We start from the raw sequence: 10,895 nt of genomic DNA on the forward strand, positions 1-10,895 counted from the left end.
GGTAAAATAATAGTGGGGAGGGCTACATTTTTATGCAGTGCAGCTGTTTGCATACGGACGTTTCTTTTAATGAAACACTCATTAACCCTATGCTTCAACGATACATTACATTTTAATCCGACTAAATAATAAAATGTTCTCAACCTAATTAATTTCCAGTCTATAGTTATAGCTAACCCCACAAATGTGTGCTTTTCAATAAGCAATATGATCATGTATAGTTGTTTGTTGCTGCTTTTATGCAGTATTATTCACATTAATCTCATATTTATCTGACTTTAAGAACATTTATCTACAAAATTACAAAATGTCGTCATATATTGTAAATGCTCGTCAATGATTCAATACTACAGCCGCATTAAATAATTACCCAAGTTGCTATAAATGACTCTTATTGATCTATATAACAGGTAGTATTTATTGCTGTCATTATGTTGAAAACTCAGTAGTACAACTCTACAGAATACGTTGGCAATAGCATACAATTATTTGAATTCATGTTACCTGGCTATTGCTTTGTTGCGTAGGAAATTAAGGAACTAGTAAAGATATACAATAAATAATGAGCTGTCTCAGTAAAGAAGCGATGATATGGTTTTCACTGAAATGGGGAACTATTACATTCCGTTTGTCTCTGAAATGCTTTTCAAATACGGAAAGTTGGCAAAAAGCAAGCTAATGCGGGGAAAACATGGTCAGAAATGTATTTTTTTCCTGAACTGATAATACTTCCCTTGTTCAATTATTATTTAACATTATAAAGTCTCATAATATTATCCCATCACAAATATGTCAACCGTTCATGCTTCAACTGGTAATAAAATGTATCGTTTAATATTAATCTAACACGTCCTAGTCTTCAGTTTTTTATTTAGTTAACGAACGCCATGCTCATAATTTACTGTCACAAACTACTGCACATTAAATCTTTCAATACTCTATGAGGTGTTACTTTTATGAATATATAAATATTATTTTTTATTTCAAAATGTTTGGTAGTTTCCACCTCGTTAGGAATACTATTTAATGTAGCTTTCTTGCTTTTAATTTTTACTCTTCCTTGAAGGACATAAAGAACAATGAGAAAATATTTCAGCATAATATTCAATGCCATGTGGTTGATACCTAATTTCACACTTATAAAGATCATGAGAAATATATAAGTTTGTGCACCCATAATTTACTAACCTGTTGACCTCTGTTATATGCTCTTCTTTCCTTAGTTTAGAGGGTACATAAACATACTACATTTTCTTTTTTTGTGATAATTACTATCCTTGTGTAATTAATGAAAGCATGGTAATGGGTGTGTTAAAAATGCATTTATTTATAGTGGATTTTGACATTAATAGAGATTGGCCCTAGGCACAGTTGACATAAAGTGGGCGTTTTTTTCTCGATTGTCCTTATATTGTTGCCCAGTATCAAACACCTCCTATTGAGATATGAGAAGCGAATTATCTTCCTGGATATCGTGGCAGAGCTTGAATATTAAATATGTATATATATATATATATATATATATTAACAGGATATTGCAACAGCCTGAGAAAGAATCTTTAGTATTGCACAAACAGTGCATTGCTATGCAACATGTATTAATCCTGAGAAAGGTAACGAGCCAGTGCTGATTGGACATTACATCTCACTCAATAAATCTAAAACTTTCATTAAAGTTCTTATTCTGGCTATGAGAAAAGCTGCAGTTACGTGATATATCATAGCTATACACAGAGTCAAGCAGGTGTGTGTGCAATAACTATAGATATATATTAATATAATACATATACATATAATAATTTATTTATTTCACGGATCGATTTATAACGTCTATACCTCTTTAGATTTTTTAATTTTATCTTGTTTCAGCAGGAACCAAACCCACAATGCGACTTGTTTGGACTTATGTAAAAAAAACTTTTTTTTAGCTGAACTATTACGCCTGCGCTGAGTGCAAATAAGCTTAAGGTTTAATGAATAGCTAGCTGTAACCAGGTTCCTGTGTTTATTGCAGCCTTAGTAAATGAGGTGTACAGTGGTTCTATAGGCGTGATCTAAAGTAAAGTGGACAGAAAACTTTTTACTGACACTTATTTTGGTATTAATCTCGGAAAATATGCAATTAAATGGAGATGAGGAAACAGAAACGAAAGAAAATATTTTAGGTGGAAATCAGAACCTCCTGGAACGGTGAAGTGGGATGATTACTCTCTGGGTTTAATTCTGGTTTCTTGGATCACGTGACTGAAGCTAACCAATGCTTGGAGTCTTGGCTACTGCAAACAGATCTGTAAAATGATTCCCCCCACACCCCTCCCAACCTGAACTTAGTTTTTATAAACGTACCACAATGATCTAACCTGCTCGAAGGGATAACAGTTTACACTATGCCCAGCACTGGACTGAAACAGCGATGTGCAAAGCCCTGAGCAAACGCAGTCAGTGGGAGATGGAAGGATTGAGGGGGGGAGAGGGCTCCTCCAGTAACCAGTGCAGGAATTTTCTTTCTACTCCCGCTGTGTTTGGTACTTCATCCAGCAGAACAGGATCTGGCTTAGCCTACCCTGGTCCTGAGAGGTCCAATTCTACACGATCTGAGCCCACTAAAGAAGGTCCCCCGTGTCCAGCTTCTTCTGGGCCGTCTGCCCCATCTTTGGGATATGGTTACCACTTTGGGAACGGATATTACAGTTGTCGTATGTCTCATGGTGTTGGTCTGCAGCAGAGCACCCTTAAATCATCCAGCCACCCCCCCATAGGCGGGTTTCCAGTGGAGAAATACATGGACGTATCTAGTCTGGCTAGTACAAGTGTCCCCAGCAGCGACGTGTCTTCAAGGGCCAAGGAAGTGTCTTATTTCCAGGGTTATACCAACCCGTACCAACATGTTCCAGGATATTTAGATATGGTGTCAACTTTTGGCTCTGGAGAGCCTAGACATGAGACTTACATATCAATGGAAGGCTATCAGTCATGGACTCTGGCTAATGGCTGGAACAGTCAAGTTTATTGTAAAGATCAGTCCCAAGCCTCGCATTTCTGGAAGTCGTCTTTCCCAGGTATCTATAAACAGAAAGGGGAGGGAGTTTGTTGCAAGCAAATTAGTGAGCAATTACTGCTCTTCATAGTGCCAGAAGTTACATTGTAAACAATCCTAGTTACTTAATGAAAATAATTATTCTACGGGACAGTTCTGGTCAAAAGCTTATTCCACTTGAAACCTGTACGTTTCAAAATAGGATAAATACGGCATTTCTTCTGTAAAACAAGCACAGTGAAAATGACCTGGGAGATTTACGAATTTGTGAAATATTGGAGATATCATTATTTGTAACATCTTTGATTCCACATATGAGTATATGGATTGTTACTGCAAAGTCTTCTGGTGTATCAATGCTTAGCCCATATGCCAATGTACTAAATCTAAACATCTAAATAGTTGTGAAATCGAATATGCAATTGGCAACTACCCCTTACTAACTTTGGGCAGCTCTGTAAACACCATGTTGCAACTAAATTCGATTTTTTTCAGCTTTCAAACATTTCTTGAATAACTTTGTGAAATAGATCCTCCTTAATCTTTTACCTTATTTTGTTTTATAAATAATGCATACAAATAGAAGCGATTGATGGTGAATGTGTTGAAGAATCAATGTTTTGTTGTCCCTCTTAGGAGATGTTACATTGAACCAACCAGACATGTGTGTCTACAGGCGTGGAAGGAAGAAGAGAGTCCCTTACACCAAACTTCAATTGAAAGAACTGGAGAACGAATATGCCCTCAACAAGTTCATTAACAAGGACAAAAGGAGAAGAATTTCGGCGGCTACAAATCTGTCTGAAAGACAAGTCACGATATGGTTTCAAAACAGGAGAGTAAAGGACAAAAAAATAGTTTCCAAACTTAAGGACAATATCTCTTGATCTTCTGGATCATATTTCCAAATAATCTTTTTTAAAACCTGAAACTATTTATGTATGGAATGTGTGTATTACACAGACAATTTTCAGTCTTATCTTTACAACTACATCAGTTTTTCCCCAACCAGTTACTCATCTTTATTCTATTTTTGTACTGTATTTTACCGCCCATAGTCCTTATTAAGGGACCATTTGAAAATCGTATGTACCGACTACCTGGTGTGGAAGTGACTTTTGTAAATGATTATACTGATCGCATGTGTATCTCTCATCATGGGAAACCGTTGTGTCTCAGGAATAATTCGGTATTGAATGGCATCAATATTTAACCACAGAGGCCACTGGGAAACCCTGAAATTCGAGAAAATGTTATATTTGCATGCATTTCAGATCTGTATAGAGTGTATAAATTATAATCACATTTTGGCACTGCCTACCCTGCCAAATTTCCATTTTGACAAAATTTAGTATTGTGCTACAATTAACATATTTTAAATATTTTTTTAATATTATTCCCTCTTCAAAAAATAAAACATTGATCAATCTTTGATTTTTTTAAGCCAAACCACAAATGTATTTCTTCAATTAGATGTTGTGAAAGTCATTTCCCATTACAGTATAACATTTTGTAACAAAATATGTATAATTTTTTTTTATATGATACCTACATGGTGTCTTGTGGCAACTTGTTTCCTCCTGTAATCCAAAAAATAAACCAAGCACTAGTTACATCCAAAAAAAGGAAGTACATTTTTTTGTCTTAAATTATTTTCTATCATGTATTTATTTTGGAACTTTTTAATATCCTTTTCGATTAATCGAAATCCATAACATGAAACCCCAGATCAAATAAAACCGGCAGCTATCAACAAGTCAATTTTCACTTACTTGTGGATATTGAATTAGGATTTACTCCTTCACACTGACCAGAGAAATATTGATAATTTTCTGTTTTGTTTTCGCTGTTTTCTTTAGTAATTAGCATAACCCCAAACTGCTAAGCTTTACAATGGCAAATGTACTTTCTAAGATAGATAAATAGATTTTTGAAATAACATCAGATGAATATTTGAAATTATTTTTTCTCTGTTAAAGACTTCTTTTGTAAAGCATCTATGTCACTGATTTTCAAAGTAAAAAAGTAACTATTATTATTATGGCCTCCAAGTTATTTTCTGCTTTGAATGAAAATCATATTTTTTTTAAACTTCGTTTAATAAACTCATAGCAGATTCTCAACAATGTGTACAAATACGTCCTATTTATTTACCTATACCCAAATTCTCAAACTATATATTTCAATACTGTTAATGGGTAAGCAATTAATTGGTATCTCAGTATGTGGGTTTGTAGATCAAGAATTACAATTAGCAATATCTTTTGTCCTGGATAAGAAACTTTCATATTTTTTTTATTTTTATTGAAGAGTATCACCTAGGGAGGTCTCTCATTCCTAAACTTCCGGCTAGCAGCTTCGTACTTGATATTGAGAATTTGTAAACTGTCCGAGGCTAGTAAACACGATTGAAGTGAATACTTTTCCTGAGGCGAAACTTGTGCAATAAATTTCACCAGATCTTTAAAGAAAAAAGTGCTCCTTTCAGCTAATAGGCGATCTTTACCCTTTGAACCTAAGACTTATCAACGTTTACAGAACTCTCAAAAATGTTAATATAACTGGTTTTAAGGAGAATAATGGTAGAATAACCAACTATGTACAATTCTTATGTAACGCAAAGAACAAATATTCTCTCTTTTTTTTTTGAGGATTTTTTAAAATATCTGTATCGTTTCACTGTGTAAATTATGTGTAGTAATGGGGAGGATGAGTACTAATAGGTAGTAAAATTAATAGGTTGACAGTCTTTACATTCACAATACAATATTTAAAATCATATTACATTTTATCATAAATATAATTCCTTCCAGGAAGTGTATATACAAAATTATAACTGTACATGTTCTTAAAATAGGGGAAACAAATTAAAATAATATAAATATATTTATATATGTATGCATGTATAACTAATCTTGATATTTTTATAAAATTAAAAACTTGATCATGTTTAATCTTATTCTGGGTTTATTTGTGGTGCATTCTAGAAGACCAGCGTAGAACCGAGTATAAGATTATAAAGACCTAGTAATTGCAAACAATGCAGACAGTAGAACTTTTGATAAGTGATGCTATCCTGACACCTTCTGGATAGTTTCGGTACTGCAGTTCCATAAAAAAATATTTTCCAGTTCCGCTGTAGGTTTTCAGTTTAAATGTAGTAATTTTACTTTGTTAACGTATTTAGCACAAAAGACACCGAAAATGTTTAAAGATACAAGTCAAATATCAAAAAGGTGTGTGATTTGCTTTAAGGATAATTCGACGCATACCACGTTGCATCAGGCTATGTCACAAAGTTAAATAAGAAAAATAATATGTTATCAATGTACGCCTGTGTGGAGGTATGTCTAATATATATATATCTCACCATAAGTATATTTATACTTTAGAATTATTTTAGAATTTATATTGGCTATGCAAACTCTTAACATCAAAGCGAATGACTGACTATTCATAATTACAACAGAAATGCCTTGTTTCTATATAAAAGAGGTATTGTAATACTGTTGCTTTGATTTTTTTTTTTTAGATAATCACAATTTTACCTTTTATTAAATGTTATTTTGTAAGTAACTCCTTATAGAAGTCTGTATCCGTTTTGTTTTAACAAATCCAGTACGTTATAATCCAAGTAGGTTATTAAAAAAGTAAATTGCAGAAACTAGTGTTTTCGTGTCTTCTAGAAAGTGATTGAATTTAGATTCGTTGTTAAGTTAAACAAAGTTTGCGGGAATATAACAAGAACAAAGGCCTCGACAAAGTTGATCTGCTTTAATTGTATCATGGGGTATAAAAGAGTGCATGTGTTGTTTAATTGATACCAATTTTAAATTTGTAAAAAAAATATAAAAAAACCCTCAGAGATGCTAAACTCGGGCCAAATTAGTTATTTTGTACGTGTGACGTGATTGGGTCTGGGATTTAAGATAAGGCGAGGAAGCATATATTAAGATTTTCCTCCCAACATCTTCAGTTTAATCGTAGAATAAGTCCATTATAACTGTATTTAAATTACTTGTTTGTTTACTTCATTCTTCTAACGACATGGCTTCAGTTTCACATAAAAATTTGTTATACCTTTGTCGTTGCCACATATTAAAGAGATTTAAGCGGAATATTATGCGATACGTGACAAGATAATAGATACATTTTTCAAACAGGCTATCAAATTAAATAAAAACATAATTTCTCAAAGGAAAGCGCACTTCATAATTAAACTAGTTATATGATTCACATACACACTGGAATATTTAAATGTTTGTCTGTAGGATTTCTTAAAGTAGGAATGTGACACTGGGCTGCAAAATTCCCACGTCTTTCCACGTTGTTCCTGAATAGGATGTCTTTTGTTTGTTTAATCTTCCATTTTGTGGGGTTGCCTTTATGTTCTGTGTTCTCTTTGTTTATTTATTTATTTATTATTCCCCTCTTTAACCATATAAGTGTAAGTTGTGTGCCATCTTCTGGTGTCTAAATGGTTTGCACTGTTCTTCAATGTAATTTCGCAGAAACAGACATTTTTAACCTAGCTTGGTTCCTCCTTTTTTTGTGCACTGATCAAATACGAATTAAGAGGATGACAAATATCAGATCCTGATATATGTATGTAAAACTGAGTAATACCAGTAAAAATCCAGTATGGAGGACTGTAAAATATCTTATATTTGTGCAAAATTTCCATCAATTAGGTAGAACATGGACATAGGTTGGTCGAGTTACAACAATTGTTTATGTAGTATTATTATTTATGTAAGTGAATAAACATTTTATTTTTAACAAGACCTACCCTACACTCATACCCTTCAACACATTTTCAGACACAATGGATAAAAAAATCCTAGATGGATAAGATGATACTTGTTAGTCTGATGATCTTGTTTGTGTCATTTAGTTGTCGTTAGAAGGCCATGGGATATAAATGAATGTTTTAAATTTGTTTTAGTTTGGCGGATGTTAACATTATGAATTGAATCTCTGTTCAGTGCGTCTCTTCCTAATGTCATATTTGGTTTAATGTGTTAGTGCAAACATGCAGAATGTTGATCCCAGGAAATCTTACCATAAATTCCCCCATGGAAAGGAATTATATAGTAGAAGGGAAATAAACGGAAACGATAAGTTCATGAGACCCACTGGCTTTGTTTTTATTCAAACCACTGAGTCTAAATGAGAACTCCAGGAATGCAGTCCACTTGAACGTGACAGAACAGCAGACATCCAAGGACCCTGCCATTGGCCTTTGTGTGAGGACATGCTCCAATAGCTGAAACAAATGTTATCAATGCACTTTGAAAACCCTCCAAGCAAGAAAAGTGTGATATTTTTAACCAAAAGCACATGTGTATAAATAAGACGAATTCCTGGGTGTTCTTTAAGTGTATGTATGCATGGGTATATATGTATGTGTGTATATATATATATATATATATATATATATATTTAATCCACAGAGATTGTATTTTAACATAGCATAAGACATTTATTTAATGTAACGTTTCAACACAGAAAATGTAAAACATTAGACAAGTGTTTTCTATGTTGATGCGCATTTCCGGGATATAATATACTAGTAAGAATGTATTCTGTGTATGAATTTTATTTTCTCCTTTTTTGTCTGCATTGGGATATCGCATACACATACCGCGACAGAATAGTTTTGTCAATTAGTTTACATTTAGGAGGTAATTTGACCACATGTGGTACAAATTTACATTTTTGAGGAAAAATTTAAAGTATGTTTAAATCTCGAGGATGAATAAAAACATACACATTCATTTCTTAATGACGCTATGTCTGATCCGTTTTAGAATATATATGTAGTACCTTATTATTTTTAGTAAGAAATATACAAGAATAATTTGCATTAGAGATCAGCTATTCGTAAAACACGTAATAGGAACACTAAAGGGGACAGGAAAAAAATAATGTTCAAAGGCAAAATTTAGTCTTTGGTGTAAAAAAAAACAACCTTTTTTTTGCGCATGACTATTTGTTTCCCTGAGTAATTAATTTAAATTAAAACGTAAGAAATAATAACATTCACCCAAAGCAATGTGTCTGATAAGAAGAAGCTCTGTGGATTTGCGCACTAGGAGCACTTGAGCATGAGGTCAAAATATAGAAATCAGATATGCAGAATTTAGTTTTTTCCCATGCGCGTGGGAAATGAACTTAAAGATATACAGTTTGCAGCATAAAAAAAACAAAACAAAGCCACTTAATATTATTAAAAATTTATATTTTCCATCATACATGCAAGATTGAGGTGTCTATATATTCAGCAATTGGCCTATTGAGTTCCTCGTTTGGTCGCCATGTCTGTGTAAACAGTGAAATGACTTTAACAGCTGAATGTTGTGTGCATTGTCTGACTCTTATAATAAGAGCGCAGTAATAGAATAGGAAGTCACTGTGTACAATTCACTATTCTCTTTGATACGTATTCCAATTCATCTGAAATTCTTAAGTATTCCGGATATTAGGAAGAAATCGTTATTGAGAAATCCTTGCTTAGTCAGTCAAGGTCACAAACACTAAAAGAAAACATGGATTTTTTTTTAAAAAAAAATAAAGTCTCATCTCACCAAATGAATAAATCTTGTTTAATTTCTCATCCAGAAATACGACATAATATTCAAAATACATGACACTCTTTTTTTAAAATGTTACCACATTTAGTAATATTTTTAGACAAAAGCGAGTTCATTTGGTCACTATATATAAATACACACACACATATATATATATATATATAGATCTATATATATATATATATATATATTTCGCGTTTACACGTCTGAAATACCCCATAACATTTTACATTATAACGATCTGCATAATAATTTATTTCGCATTAACTATAGCACACTTTATGTGTGGGGCGTAACACAAATTATCAATGTGAAAAAAAGAAATCATACATATAATCAATGGACATAAGTACTCGGAAATATAAAACTAAATCTATGTTAGCCTATATGATTGTGTCAGGATAGATAGATAGATAGATAGATAGATAGATAGATAGATAGATAGATAGATAGATAGATAGATAGATAGATAGATAGATAAAGAGATAGAAAGATAGGCAGACATACAGTTAGATAATTCGTATTTGCATGAAACAAATTAGTATACTGGATTGCACTGTATTGCTATATAAACAATCAAGTACTGTGACTTTGGTGTCTTTGTACAAAGATTTATGGAGAAAGAAGCTCACAGTAGATGGGTAGAAACGGGGTATAGATAGACAGATAGATAGATAGATAGATAGATAGATAGATAGATAGATAGATAGATAGATAGATAGAGAGATACATAGATATATCTAGATATATCTAGATAAGTTGGATCTAGTGTGCCCAATGGACATTCTTAGCAACCCTGATCTGAAGCTACATATAGACTCTCTGCATAGCTTAGCACCTTAACGCAGCCTAGCAAATGGTGGAGGTATTATATACTGTGCAGCTGCCATGCTGATAGAAGTCACATATGTTTCAGTTGTAAGGCATTACACTGCCAGCTAAACAAGCAAAAATACCTACATTGTGAGGAGGAAGGGGGAAGCTTTCTTGCAGAACTGTGGTGGCCATAAATGAAATGACTCAGAATCTCTTCTCCAGTCAGTTTTTACGAGAGCTGCCAGACAGCGTCTGTTCACGTTCCGCAGATACTGGGGGCGCCATAACAAAGTTAAGGTCAAGTTAGTGTCTTATCTTGGGTGGTACAAACTATACCACAGAATCTCCTCTATCTCTATGGCACTGCGTTTCTTCTTTGAATATTATTATTTCATTAATGTGTACCCTCACAATTATAGTGCTATATTATATCCGACTTCCTGTATTTG

The 10,895-nt window shown here is 33.2% G+C and overlaps 1 protein-coding gene across 1 annotated transcript; it reads left to right on the forward strand.

Moving 5' to 3' along the window:
* The first annotated feature begins 2,371 nt into the window (after window positions 1-2,371).
* On the forward strand, window positions 2,372-4,656 carry HOXD13 (homeobox D13). Its single transcript, XM_053471364.1, has 2 exons — window positions 2,372-3,059; window positions 3,674-4,656. Exons 1-2 carry the CDS (start codon window positions 2,414-2,416, stop codon window positions 3,922-3,924), a joined length of 897 nt encoding a protein of 298 aa, XP_053327339.1. The 5' UTR covers window positions 2,372-2,413; the 3' UTR covers window positions 3,925-4,656.
* Window positions 4,657-10,895: the final 6,239 nt, after the last annotated feature.

The sequence above is a fragment of the Spea bombifrons genome, chromosome 7 (assembly GCF_027358695.1).
Source record: "Spea bombifrons isolate aSpeBom1 chromosome 7, aSpeBom1.2.pri, whole genome shotgun sequence".
NCBI classification, from domain to species: domain Eukaryota; kingdom Metazoa; phylum Chordata; class Amphibia; order Anura; family Pelobatidae; genus Spea; species Spea bombifrons.

Bases quoted from the DNA above. Each gene is read 5' to 3' on its own strand.
- HOXD13 (XM_053471364.1), top strand. From the start codon at position 2,414: ATGTGCAAAGCCCTGAGCAAACGCAGTCAGTGGGAGATGGAAGGATTG. The intron at 3,060-3,673 runs GTATCTATAAAC...TGTCCCTCTTAG, and splicing joins CTGGAAGTCGTCTTTCCCAG to GAGATGTTACATTGAACCAA.